Source organism: Rosa chinensis, chromosome 4, assembly GCF_002994745.2.
Source record: "Rosa chinensis cultivar Old Blush chromosome 4, RchiOBHm-V2, whole genome shotgun sequence".
Lineage (NCBI taxonomy): Eukaryota > Viridiplantae > Streptophyta > Magnoliopsida > Rosales > Rosaceae > Rosa > Rosa chinensis.
The window spans coordinates 32,950,722-32,965,614 of NC_037091.1; the positions used below are offsets into that span (position 1 = coordinate 32,950,722).

The 14,893-nt window shown below is 36.3% G+C and overlaps 1 protein-coding gene across 2 annotated transcripts; it reads left to right on the forward strand.

Moving 5' to 3' along the window:
• Positions 1 to 451: 451 nt before the first annotated feature.
• Positions 452 to 2,240, forward strand: LOC112198484. Of its 2 annotated transcripts, none has more exons than XR_005809342.1 (4): positions 452 to 651; positions 740 to 818; positions 1,569 to 1,781; positions 1,908 to 2,240. XR_005809342.1 is itself a non-coding variant. In XM_024339611.2 (4 exons), exons 1-4 carry the CDS (start codon positions 514 to 516, stop codon positions 2,066 to 2,068), a joined length of 426 nt encoding a protein of 141 aa, XP_024195379.1. In that variant the 5' UTR covers positions 465 to 513; the 3' UTR covers positions 2,069 to 2,240. The 2 variants fall into 2 exon arrangements, 1 of the variants encoding a protein (XP_024195379.1); XM_024339611.2 differs by having other exon boundaries at positions 465 to 651; positions 1,734 to 1,781.
• The last annotated feature ends 12,653 nt before the right edge of the window (positions 2,241 to 14,893 follow it).

Sequence of the window (14,893 nt, forward strand, 5' to 3'; positions counted from 1 at the left end):
TTGCGGTTGCATCTAGTGGGTCACTAGATTGCCTACATACCCTCTAGAAGGGATCAAACCGTTGTAGTTCTTGGGGAATTAGTATTTCTGGTGTTAGGAGAATTTTTGTGTTGGCGGATGTACATATATTTATTTTGAATCCATCGAATGTATTTCTTCTGCAGACGCCGAAATTTAATTTGGGCACCCTGATGTGTTGAATATTTTACTGGGCCGTGTAAATGGGCTTTTGTGTTGTCGACAAACAAATTTAGCCGGGCCCGAACATCAGGATAAACCGTTTTGAAATGGGCTTTAAGATGTGTAGGTGGGTGATTCCGCAAGCCCATAGATGAACACCCATTAATTTATCTCCACACCCAATTTGAGCCCAACATCTTGCACAAGTGTGAAACTCTCAGCCCAATGAAGGAAGCCCAATCCATAAACAAAGAGAGAAACTTGAGACTCGACCAGATTAAGAGTTCGGCGTGATTATCAGAGCCTGAGTTAGAAACCGAGTCGGAGACTGGCATGGGTTTCAATTCAACTTGGAAACGGAGATGTCCTCTTATACTCCGCATAAAAGGGGGGTCTCTGTTGTCTGGTTCAGCATCTGTTCTCCTAAGCGAAGGATCTGAGGCTTCTCACCTATGTAGAGAAAGAAATTGGGTAAAGCTTCTCTTTCTTGTCTCGTCTTCACTGGGCTTCCATTATCCTGAATACTGACAAAAGTTCCCAATGTTTTTGGCTGCGGTAGATTCGAAGCTTGTTCCAGCTGTTGGGCGATTTTAATTCGCATGCAAGAGCAAAAGCTGGGGTGACTCTTCAATCTGCAGGTTCGACCACTTCTGTGCACCCATAATCAATTGCTTCATTTCTGATTGTCAATTGTTTGGGTTTTGTTGAAATCCAAAGCTGGAGCATCTTCTTTCTTTAATTTTTCTTTTGACTGAGAGACGAGCACGTAGCATCATGGTTTGTATTCAACACCTGCAGCCCACTTGCTAAAGCTGTAATCTGCAGCACATTTTGTCCTTTGGAAAAGCAATTATTTAATTGAACTTGTTGCTGCACCTTGTTTTTGTTGTTGCCACCATCCACCACCGTTTGCTATATATGTATATATATATATATATATATATATATATATAATTATACATGTGATTGAAGATTCTTGCCATCAAAAGTACAGCAGCTTTCATGCTTTGAATAATACCCAATATTCTAGAGGCTTTGTCTTTTGCATATGAAGGGAACTCACAGCAAAACATGACTTGCAGCACGTTTTTTTCCTTTGCCATAGCAATTTGTTTAATTAAGCCTTGCTGCTGCACTTGTGTCTTGTTGTTGGCATCAGTACTTCAAAAGATCAATTAATATACCATCTTTTTTTAGCCACCGTTTGACTTGGGCAAGCTCCAGGTTGAACATTTTTCTTGTCTTCTTGTTATCATGAATCTATAAACAAGTTCCATTTTTTTATGTCTGTTGCTTCCCAGCTTGCATCAACAATATAATTAAACTAGCTTTAACTTTGACCATGTGTAGCAACAACTAAAATTTGACTTCATTTGATTGCACCACAGCGTGAAATAGCTGCTCAATTCACTGGACACACTGCCACTTTTGCTTTGGTTAATAACACCGCTCCACCACCGCTTCACAAAGCATTCATTAACTGTTTCTTTCTCTTTATTTGTGAACATCGATTTAGCCAATTCATTTCAAAGCTTTTGTGCTTCTATATGCAGGCGTCGTTGTGTCTCTATCACCAAGCCCAGCTATCAATTTTTACAGAGGTGAGTACTGCAGATAATTGGTAGCCTGTAGTTTTACCTTCCTTCTAATTTTTTCCTTTTATTCATCTTCTGTTCACAACTCTGCTTTCTTTCTGACCATCTTATTTTATTTCTTTTGGTTTGCAGGTTACAGAAACGAATTCATTAAGGGTGAGGCTTTGTATTACTTTGCTTGGCATTTTGGTGGTGGTATTTGGGTTTTGTATTTCTTTTTGGCAGTGGTGGTGGAAAGGTTTTGCTACGGTGGAAGAGAAAAGCAAGGCATGAAGCTTTTTATGTATTGCTGAGATTGAAGGAAGAAAATGTGGCGTCTTGTGCAGAGTTTTAGAAACAGAACTTGGCCATTCATGAATGACCCTATGTTCCAGCATTAGAAACTGCAGCAGCCAAGCACGTTGAGACTTCGGCCGTTCATGAACGACCATATCAGTCTAAACGCAAGAGAAGTTCTCTCGGCCATGGTTGTTTTCAAAAGGGTATTGGTTGTTCATGAACAGCCCCCTTTGCTTGAAGCAAACCAGTTAATTCTTTGCCAAAGAAGACAAGAACAACATAACGCAGCGTATACCTGGACGTCTCCTTTTCGAGCTGCTTTGATTTTGCCCTCTGTTTTGGCAGAGCCTTGGCTTCTTACTTTCTGATTTTTCTTCTCTTTCTCCCTTCTGTCTCTCTATTTCTTTTCACGTTGCCACCTTTAAATAGCAGTAGTTGGATAAGTGTAGTTGGGTAGCTGATAACCCTTTCCAACTTTGTATTTTGAATTTGAATGATAAGTTTATCTCTAGCTGTTATCTTCACATTTGAATTGGTCAAGCACTTAACCAACAATTGAAAGCTGGCAGAACATGTATCCTTGACGTCAGTTATGCTTGGTCAAAGCCAACCAAAATTTTGAATAGCAATTATCCTCATTTGCTAGACATTCAAAGCTATTTAACAAACTTTAAGCTTATCAATCAGAGATGTATGAATGTATTTCTTTTTTTCTTCTTTTTTTCCACAGCAGCTTGTAGGAACATCAATGTTGTAATGGGCTTCCACTTTTTTTAATTTATTTTGCAAGACCATCACCATGTAGTTTATAGACTCATGATTTTTTTTTTCCGGTCTCAACAGCTGATTAACATATATCATAACAATATTGGTCAATGTCTTGATCTATAATCAATCAATTGAAATTCAACTGTTCAACCTTTCTTTGAACTAGAATATAAATTCAAATCGATGAGAATAATTAATAAGATAAAATTTAGTATGTCATAGCAACACTGTTCAAGGTTTTAGGGGTAGACCACAATATTTGGGTTTTAAGGTTTCATAAATCATTTTTATTGCTATCAGGGTTCGAAGTATAACAAGTGAAAAAAAAATTACATTCAACAGCTATAATGAACATGTTGGGTATCAAAAAACGTTGATGTCATAAAACATTAGAGAAAAGACAAAAAAATTCAAGAAAGAGAGATGATGAAAGACGTCTTCGCGCAGAGAGAAGAACTTTGATAAACTTTTTTTTTATTTTTTTAAAGAGGGAACTTTGATAGACTTTTTCAAATCTTTGGTCTGAAGGCTAGAAACTTATTGGAGTTTGCTATGTATAGTTAACATTACAAAGTCCATGATTATCCATGGTTTTCTAATTCCATAAATATGAATGATATTTTGAATACCTCTGTGCTTTTATTCATTTTTAAAAGTCCTAATTGAATACCCCTAGATTTTGGTGGAATTCATGAAGTCTTTAAAAATCCTAACTGAATACCTCAAGATTTTCATAGACTGCTAAAAGTCTGTATTGAATACACCTAGACTTTTAAATTCCATAGATTTCTTTAAAAGTTCTACTAATTTCATATATAATACACGAGAGTGTCAATTGAGACCTCCAAATCTGCTCACTTGACCTCACTCTATTATGAGTTATTAAATGACATATATAACCTACTATAAAATGACTATTAAGGACAATAATTATACCAAAAAAATATTATATTTATTTTCTGTAGACTTTCCAATTCATTAATATTAGATTGTATTCCTTATTATTTTCCTTATCTATTTTCATTTTCCAATTTCACTACATACTCATTAAAGCATTCATATATATTTAATAAGAATTAAAAATATGATTAAGATCATGTGACATAAAAATGTATGATATATGTTGACCGCATATTGGTGAGGGAAAACAAAATAAATCCTCTTATGATTTATGACCTAAATCTAAGTCAATCCATTATATTTGCAAAAAAAAAAAAAACTAAAAATATTTAAATAATTAATCATGCGGTACAAAAAATACCGAAAAAAAAACATTAAAAAACAAATGATTTTTTTTTTTTTTGAGAATAAGAACAAATGATTTCTTCATTTTTTTTTTTGCACAGCTAAAATAGAATTTTTTTTAAAAAAAATAATAATAGTTCATGGCATTTTCTTATTGATTAGACATTAATTTTTAAAACTCAAGTTTGATTAAGAAATGTATATTTAGTTAAGATTTATAGAGTGATTAAATCATTGAAATGACTAAATTTTTTATTTTAAAAATAATAATTTGTTTGTAAATTATATGATTGAGGTTATTTGAGGAAGTTTAGTGAGTAAATGTAGTATTTGAAAATTTGATAAGAAGTGTAAAAAGCATAGAGGTCAAGTGAGTAAATTTGGAGGTTCCAATAGAAAAATTCATAATACACCCCCCTAAAACTTGGTCCATGATAACTCCAGTGATCCACCGACAGATGAAGGTGAAAGTTCTAGAGAGAAAATGTAAAAACAAAGAAGAAAATGAGCTAATACTAATCTGGATAATCTAAGTACATGAGCAGGAGCCATTTTATTAAGGTGCAAGTGTCACGCCCCGAATTTTGAATAAAGATATTCGAATCCGAAACGCGATAACTTAACCAACTTCTCGAAATTGCAAAGAAACTTTTCAATTTAATCTAAGCAATAACAATAGTCCAAAAGCATAATCTTAAAAAAAAACTCAAACACTCGAGTCGAACGTTATATCAACAAGTGTTTACAAAACCCGAACGAAGTGAATTTCGAATGTAAACGCTCACGAAGAGCATAATACAAACAGCAGTTAATAACAAAAATAGGTTAAGAACCTAAACTGCTGCACTATGCCTCAAACTTAGCCCTGGTGGTCCTGACCTGCAGGAATAACCGCTACACCATGGAATAGTGCACCGGGGTTGCAAATTAACAACAAACCCAGTAACCTTGTGAAGCTCGTATGAGTAAATCAAAATAACTACAAAAACGCCTTTTTAACTTGAGGACAACAATCAACACAATGATTAATTCCGACAAAAAAATCCTTTTCTTTTTCTTTCTAAGAAACACACATGTCACAACCTTGACAAAACAATTCATTCTAATGAAAACCGGTAATCCCTGCATAGAATTTTAGTTCAGGAAATCACCAAAAGTATACAAACCAAAAACCATAGTAATCCCTGCGTATAGTTTAGTTCAGGAGATTACATTTAAAATCAACCATTAGAATGAGAAGGAAAATCAATAAGGAAGTCAAACAACTCACACTAAAATTGATGATCACCCATCAACTCCCAATAAATCATATTATCTCAACTCACACCCTAATATGAAAATCAAGTCCCTCCTCGGACAACAAAAGAAAGCATACACGCGAAACTCTCTTTTAAAAACATGTACTCTTGAGTGCCATAACACAAAATTATTTCCCAAGAAGTACAACTGTAGACAGACTAGAGCTCTAACTGTATCGTAACCTGCCACCTTGGCATCCGATATCTTTACACCCAGGTTTATCACTATAACCTTCAGACTTTGGACCATTTAGCCCTCAGAACAAAACCCAAGTTTATCACTGTAACCTTCGGACTTCGGACCATTTGGCCCTCAGAACAAGACATTTAAAGAAATCCCACATAACTCACAAATGTCACACCACAACTCCAAATCACTCTTTTATCAATATAAATCATCAAAAGTTTACATATCACAATGCCACACCATCCAGATATATATATATTCCACGTAAATATATATATATATATATATATATATAAACGTAGTCATTCACGCAGGAATGACCACTAATACCAACTATAGTTCATACGTATTAAAACCAAGAAATTCATTTTATACTTAAATTCCTTTTTTTACCTGTGAGTCATAGCCCTATGAGCCATAGTCGATCGAGTTCATATTATTTCAAACAAATCTTTGATTTTAGGGTTATTATCACAAATGGTACCTGAACTTATCCTCTATTTTATCGATGGTACATGAACTTCAATTTTGATCACAACCAGTACCTGAACTTTTCGATTTCATTTTAAATGGTACCTAAGGCCACCTCCGGTCACTATTCCGGACAAAAAAACCAAATCTAAGAAAACCAAAAACAAAAAAACAAGTTCAAGGCAAGTCTATTACCAAAAAATCATCACTATATATGATCGCAACCCTTGAAATCATCAAAAATCATCTCTATGATGGCCTCTCATGCCGTTTTTAGTCAGAATAGTGACCGGATGTGGCTCTGGGTACCATTTAAAATGAAATTGAAAAGTTCGGGTACTGGTTGTGATCAAAATTAAAGTTCAGGTACCATCGATAAGATTGATGTATAGTTCAGGTACCATTTCTGATAATAACCCTTGATTTTAAAAACGATTTACAATTATCAATCAATTCCGACAATTAAATAACTCGGTTCGTAAATGAACCACGTGAGATTTACTCACCTTTAAATTCCCGCTGCATCTTCTTAATAGCTCAAAATACGATTCACAATCGTCCGCCAACTCAAACCGTAATCACCTAACCAAATACGATATTTAACTTGGCGCACAATTCATAAAACGCACTTATACAAAGATCCAACGGTTAGATCTTCACCTGTGACCACACAAAGTCATCGGGACAGTCCTACGATCATTATATCAAAACTACAAGTCGATCGGACGGCCCGATCCTCATGGATCACAAACCGAACGATCAAAATCGTAAAATTCATAACTAAATCAAATGAACTCTAAAAATTAAGTGTTGTACGTCGAAATGATCGTATTGATATATAGAACATAAAAATGGGCAAAAACTGCCCTTGGGGTGGCCGGAAATGGCCGCCACAGACAGCGGCAGAGCCACCGTCAACCACCACCAATGGCGGTGCAACCAGGCTGCACCCCATCGTTTCATCGAGTTGAACAACTTTCACAACTAGCTCGAAGTCAGAAAATGAACGGAAGTGGTTGAAAATTACCAAAAACAGTCGCAGTTGGCTGGAATTTTTCCAGAAACCGGTGAAGCTCCGACGAATGTGAAAACGTCCACAACTTGGCCCGATCCTTGGTAAATTAAGCTTGTTCAGAATCTTGAGGCAAGTTCAGAAAGCCAAGAATCTTGAGCAAAGGTGGCCAGAGTTGAGAGAAACCGGCGTTGACCCAAAATGAGGTTTGGATCGGGTCTGCCGTGCAGACGCCGAGAGGAAATAAGATGTTACCACGAGGAGGTAGAGGAGGAAGAGGCTATTCCAACGCCGGTGGTATCTAGTCTAGAGGTGGCCAGACGGTGGAGATATCACCGAAAAACGGAAATCGTCGATTTCTGATCGGGGAGAGAGAAAAGGGGTTTGACTTTCTAATTTTGGAAAGTTAGGGTTTTCTGAAAATTTTCCCAAATTTTTCTATTTAACCCAAAATGGAAAAATTTTCTGAATTCCATAACTTCTTCATACGAAGTCCGATTTTCTTGTTCCATATGTCCATGAACTCATATCGACGCGCTTTACAAGTTTCGTGAAGGAAGTTTCCACAGAATCCTAACGTATAAAAAGTCAACCCTCGGATCAAAGCATTTCAAGCGAATAATTGTTCGAAATAATTTATGCTCCACCCTCGAACCAGTAAATCGCACCAACGAACACTTTATTAATTCCCGTAAACCATTATGAATTAATAACAAATTTCCGGAGTATTATAGCGAGGCAAAATGGTAAAAATGCCCTCAACATGAAAATCATTGTAACTTTCTCGTTATAACTCCGTTTAACGAACCGTTCGCACCTACACTCTCTGATTGTCGTGTTCTATTTTTCTATGCTACAAGAAAATAATTTTTGAAACTCTAAAAAAAAAAAAATCCTATTAGGGATGTCACGCCCCTGATTTTACACAACAATAAAATCGATATATAATCCCATAATTATACATGCGCGATCGTTCAGCCAGCAATACAAGGTACATGGAGACATCTTCCCTTTACAGAAATACATATTGATGCCCTGAACCCACAATTTCAAATGATGACCCGCTCCACAGAGTCAGATATTACAAAACTTACGAATTAAATTGTCATCACAAAATAAAACGTAAATGCTCCTCAGAGCTTACTACATAGCGGAAGTCATAACAATGGCCAAGCCAACAAAATTTGCTTCCTACCCGTTCAGCTGCCAACAAGCTACCTCAGCTTCAGCCACAATTACCCTGACCTGCAGGATTAACCCCTACACCAAAAGAATGGTGCACCGGGTTTCCACACAACAAAACCCGGTAAGCTTATGAAAGCTCGTATGAGTAACTCATGAATATCAATCAACAACTCACACACATCAGTTAAAGGAAACCATGCAATCATGATTCCTTCTAACACTCCATAACCTTTCCATCTAAAGGACAACATAAATCACCACTGTGACAATGTTCTATTTGCTAACTTAACCATCAAGAAGCAATTCAAGTCTCATCTAGACAATAAAAGAAGAATACTCAAGGAATTCTCCTTTAACTACATACTTATGAGTCTCCAGCAACCTCGACCATTACCCCCATAATCTACAATGGCAGACAGACTATAGCTCTATTGAAATCGTAACCACTCGTCCGACTACGGACGTGATTACCTATTTCCTGCCTTGGTCACCATCTGCGACCTGTTACCATCTGTGCCATGTGGTTTCAGACCCTGTCTGGTCTCAAAATCAACATTAAGGTCACCATCTGTGCTCTGTCACCATCTGTGACACATGATCTTCAGACCCCGTCTGGTCATGAAATCAAACATCAAGGTCACCGTCTGCAACCTGTCACCATCTGTGATATGTAATCTTCTTAGACCTTATCTGGTCTTAAAGTCAAACGTTAAGTAAGTCGCACCCGACCTAAAAACGTTACAAACATCTAGCTTCAGCTTTCCTAATCCCTGCTCACCATCTGTGACTCTTGGTACAAGGACCAATACATTTAAAATGAGTCACGCTTGACTCAAAAATGTAACATCAAGCTCAATACTTTTCAAACAATAGAAAACATCTTTTTCCACAATATTGTTTCCTGAAAAATCACATTCAACAATAATATGAACACCATCATGCATATTATTATTCATCACAATCATCCACAATGATATATATATATATATATATATATATATCCGACGTAATATATATATATATATATATACGTAGTCATTCACTCAGGAATGCCTACTAATACCAACTATAGTTTGCAGTTAATGATTAACGCCAAAACAATAATGGTAATTCTGTTCATAAAGAACCTTGTGAGATTACTCATCTCGAACTCCTGCTGCGTCTTCAATAAAGCACAAAGCCGCCAATTCACAAATAATCGTCCACTGTACTTCGTCAAGTACGTAATCATATACGGTTCCAACTTAGTGACGATTCACATTTGATTTAAGTTCGAAACCCCTGTTTTGAACTAAAACCCCCAAAGTGGCGCCAATCGAGGTAAAACCACATCCGAGACCTCCCAAAGTCTCCGGAATACGTCCACGATCGATGTGACCAAACCACAAGTCAATCAGACGCTCGAATCCTCACGGATCGAATAAATCGATCGGTATGAAACTGTAAAAATCATAACAATTTCATACGGACTCCAAAATTTGTATATTATATATCGAAACGCTCGTATCAACGACTAGAACATATATAATACCAAAAACAGTTCTCCACATGGCCGGAAAGCCACCGGAAAACCGCCACAAACGGTGGTGCACCGCCGCCGGCCAAAACTCAATATTTCACAAAACTCCCAACATCAAAAAGCTTCATCTAAGCATGCTTGTGAATTCTCATAACTAGCTCGAAGTCAGAAAACAAGCATAAAGGGTCGAAAACTACCTCACAAACTTTGAATTTATGCTCAATCCGAGTTGAACCGATTTCCACGTAAACCGATCGAAACAAACACCATAGATCAATCAAGGAGCCTCCCACGAACCCAAAGATGGAAGTTTGTAGCCTTGAAGTAGCCGGAACTGTGTTTTCCGGTCGGGTTCGAAAACACCAAGCTGCACCACCTTTCTCCATCGCACACAGTAAGAATCGACGCTAGAGAATACCACAGGGAGGAGCGCACGGAGGAGGCGAACTGATCTGGGCTCGTTTCACGGGAAGAGGTCGCCGGAGCTGTGAGTTCCGACCGGGTCGGATCTGTCGAGTTCTGGTCGGGTCAGTCGAAAAACTTCGTTTCTGAAGGAGTCAACCGAGAGAGAAGAGAGAGAGAGAAAAACCTTTCCGGAAATGGAAAGTGAAAGAATGAAAATAAATTCCGATTTTTCTCTATTTATACCAAAATGGAAACTTCTTCCGATAGCCATAACTTCCTCATACAAACTCCGATTTATGCGTTCCGCATGTCCACGAACTCGTATCGACGCACTCTACAACTTTCGTGAAGGAAGTTTTCTAAGAATCCCAACATATAAAAGTCAAACTTCACACGACCCCCCCTAAACTGTGAAATTCGAATAATTATACGTACAAAAACTATTCCACTTCACATACAACCTACGAATAAAGTACAATAACAAATATTCGTTCAACTGGTCCATTATTAATTACCAAAATTAAATAACAGAAAACCAGGTCATCACAAGGGAAGTCTAATTTTACTGATAAGATGAATAATAATATCTAAATGCAATGCAAATGAATTAAGGGAAATCATTTCCGGCCAGCAGTGGCGGATCCAGGATGAAAATTTGGGGTGGGCTAACTAAGAGTTGCTTATGATATTTTTTTTTAGGGCTAAATATTGATTACTACCCTGTAGTTTGGGTCCAAAATCAATTCAGTCTTTGAACTTCTAATTTCATCAAAAACACCCCTGCACTTTCAATTTTGATCTAATAGGTCCAATCTGTTAGTTTTTCGTTAATTGAGTCTGTTAATTTGCTGACGTAGCTCATATGGGGCCTATGTTTTATGATGTAGTGTTGAATAGTATGCATAGTCAGTTTAGGAGTGAGTCGCACTATTAGAAATTTATCAAATAAAAAGTTTTTAAACAAATGACTCAATTATAACTGGAACCGATAACTGAAGATTAACGAATTGGACCTATTAGATTAAAATTGAAAGTAAGGGTGTGTTTTTGATGAAATTAGAAGTCCAGGGACTGAATTGATTTTGGACCTAAACCACAGGGTAGTAACCAGTATTTAGCCTTTTTTTTTAGTCGATAGTGTTTCTAAGAATTTTAAGACAAAATTTTAGAAGAAATTTTGAAGAAACACTAATAGAAAATGTTGTAAATAGAGAAGAAAATAGGGAAAGAAAATGAAAAGGAAAGAAATTTAAAGAAATAATAATAGAAAATATTGTAACAAGAGAGAGAGAGAGAGGGAGAGAGAGAGAGAGAGAGAGAGAGAGAGAGAGAGAGAGAGAGAGAGAAAGAGAGAGATAGAGAAGAAAAGGAAGAAGAAGAAAAATGGGGGAAGTGGAGAAAGAAAAGAGAAGATAGGAACAAAAGAAAAAAAAAAAAAGGAAGAAGAAAAAGAGGGAAACAAAATTTGAACCAAGAATGTGGTTGAGAAACTGTAAGTACATTGGACTATCCCTATTCAACACATAACTTTCCCAAAGCCAAAAGGAAATCAGAAAATGCAAAGCCTAGGAGAGTATCTCTTCTACTTGTTCGGAGGCTTAAAGGAAATCAAAGAAGTCTGCAAAGATCGAATCTTCAAGAGAAAATCAAGGAGGATCACTCTCACTGATCTTGAGTATAAGTGGTATTCATTTCATATCATGCTAGATGATCTAATTTGATATGCATGTCGATTAAATTGATTTGGTATACACATTTGCATTAAAGATTTTTGACATGCATGGCTGATAAATAGGAAATGAAGATTTCAGTTTTAACATCTTTCCATATTTATCTTATTTGCTAATTAAGAAAAGATTTGATTGAGGGGGAGTTTTCCTCCCTTATAAAAGGTTTCGAAACTAAGGGGGGTGTATTCAATTCAGATTTTAAAAAATTTTAGCTGACTTTTAATAATCCATGGATTCTGCTAACTCCATGGATTGTTTTAATTCCATATGGAGTTAAGCAAATTTTATTAGATTGATTTATCGGTATTTTTATAGATTTTATAAGTCTATAGATTGTTGTAATAGCAATAAATAAATAAATAAATTGATCAAAACTCAACCAATAGAATAACAATGACTATGACTTCAAACAAAATTCTCTTATACAATGGCATAGGTTACTAGTATCAAACTCAAAGAGAGAACTCTATCAAATAAAAACATTCCTAGTGTCAATTTAATTTCTAGTATTATAGGTTACTCTCGCAGCATATGAATAACATCTTTTCTCTCTTGACTTAAATAAACAGACTCCAAGTTCAACTGGGTGTAAACATGCCATGAAGAGCAGAGCAGGTCATGGAGAATCAAGGAGCCCAGCAAATGTTTCATGGAATGTATGATGTAGTGCTATATCTTGGGATCATTGATATATTGCAAGACTACATGGGCAAGAAGATTAAACATGCAGATGTTTCTCTGCCTCTGGTTTTGTTATTGTTGCTTAGTATATGTACTTGAATCCTTTTTCCCAATTATCACATCATGTTAAGCCATTAGTCATTAACAAGCCACCAACGAAATATTATACATAAAGAGGGAGAAAATTTGTGTTCATATCAAATCAAGATAACATAATGCAAATGCAATATGTTCACATGAAATTGCTATCATATGAAAATCAGATATCATGTAAACTTTTCAATATCTTTTCAATTTAAATCTTAACACAGGCATTTACAAATGAAAAATGGGACTCTGAACTTCTACAACGAAAGGAGTAATTAAACTTCAAGATATAGCTAGCTGACACAGGTCATATCATCTCAAATTGTCATTTGTTGCAATGCTCTCTGTTGGCTACTGGGGGTTGAGGTCTTGAAGGAACTCCAGGAGCACCTATGCCATTAGCTGTTGGGGGTGGTTGAGGTTTGTTAGTCTCTGGTGGCTCAACTTTGAGATATAGCTGCAACTGCACATTGATATATAACAAATAGCAAAATTAGGGGATAACTCAACCAATAGCATAAACCATCAAACTAGATGCCTAAAAGATTGCAAATTCTAGCTTGATTCAACTTGAAGGCTTTAAGTAGGTATATCAAAATAAAAATTCTTTTATTTAATCTATTACTAATGCAATATATTCCTTCGTTCCGGACTTCATATTCTAGTCAATTGAATATGTTGAATTGTTGTTCAGTTCATATTGAAATGAATCAAAATCATAAATTCAGTTGCAATGACACTACAGTGAGCATCAATAGTTTTACTTACTTGTGGAACCAAATAAGTTTTTCCAGATACACTCTACATAACCAAAATAACACAACGAACACACACTTGGAAGAGAAGAGACTCTGCTTTGTCTCTCCATCGAACTGCTTTGTTACTCTATACCCCAGCCTACAAATTTCATTGCAAGTAATCAAAACAAAGATATAATTATCAGCTTATGAGCTAACGGTTGATGCCTTCCGTGGTGATTGCGGCATGAAGATCAATGGTCTCGAGGACGAGTCAGCGGAATCACTCTTGGTGGTCGATTGCTTCTTTTTGGGGGAGGCGGCGCCGCCGTTGCAGGGCTTTGAGCCCCCACTCTCGGTCCATGTTTACTCCTCGGCTTTTCGATTTGAAGAAGAACTTATCTACCGAGGAGAAAACCCAGTAAGGCTCTACACGTCTTTTACTGAGCCAGCGAGATAGAACGTCAAAATCTGCAGCTAGGTGAGGAGATTTCTGAATGGATTTTGTATTTATACCTAGCCCCCTAAAATCCTTCACAATCCAACATTTAATGAAATCCTTAAGAATCTTTAGAGTTTTGAATACCACTATATTTTGATAGATATTTTAAAATCTTAATTGAATACATCCAGATTTAGAATGACTTTTTAAAATCCTAATTGAATACCCACAGACTTTTAAAGTCCAAAAAAATCTTATAAACTCTCAATTGAATACACCCCCCTAAAATTAGAGGTGGAGTTTTTCATGCATAAAATAGTCATCTCATGAACCACTAGTAGTTTTTTGTTCACATCAGTTTCAGAAAACTCACTACTTGTTTCATGTATTCTATTGCATAATCTCTCACGTTCATAATTCACTCTCAAGATCAGTGAGACGTTGAGATTGACGAAGTTTGGTTGATTGGCTCTTGTTGATAGAGTGATGATTAAGTAAAAAGTTAGATCAGTTATAAATCAAGTTAGCATTTGTTGCTAAGTGAATGTGTTTGTTATGAACAACACTACTTGTATAATGTAAACTCATTTGATTCATATTGGATTGATTTCTCGTGTTGGCTACGTTAAAAGCCACGCAGTGAAGTTTCCTCAGTGGAGAGGTTTACACTGCGTCAGCAAAAGCTTGTGTTCTTTTTACTTGAGAAGTTTGATTATCAAGTCTTGTTATTTATTCAAGTCATTGAGTTATTGTTCCATCTGGTGTTTTCAATTGGCATCAGAGCGGGTTCTAGAACTTTCTAGTGATCCCAGGAAAGATGGAACATTCACGTGATAGGGCTGCTGGTGGATCTATAAATAGTCCTCCATGGTTTGATGGTGGATGTGAAAAATATACTCAGTGGAAGATATACATGAAATCATATCTCTATGCTCAAGATGAACATGTGTGGAATATTGTAGAAAATGGCTGGACTGTACCTATGGTAAAAGCAAAAGGAGAAAGCTCTTCCATTGCCAATCCCAAACCAAGGAAGGACTAGACTGAGGAAGAAGTTCGTGATTTGCAAGCA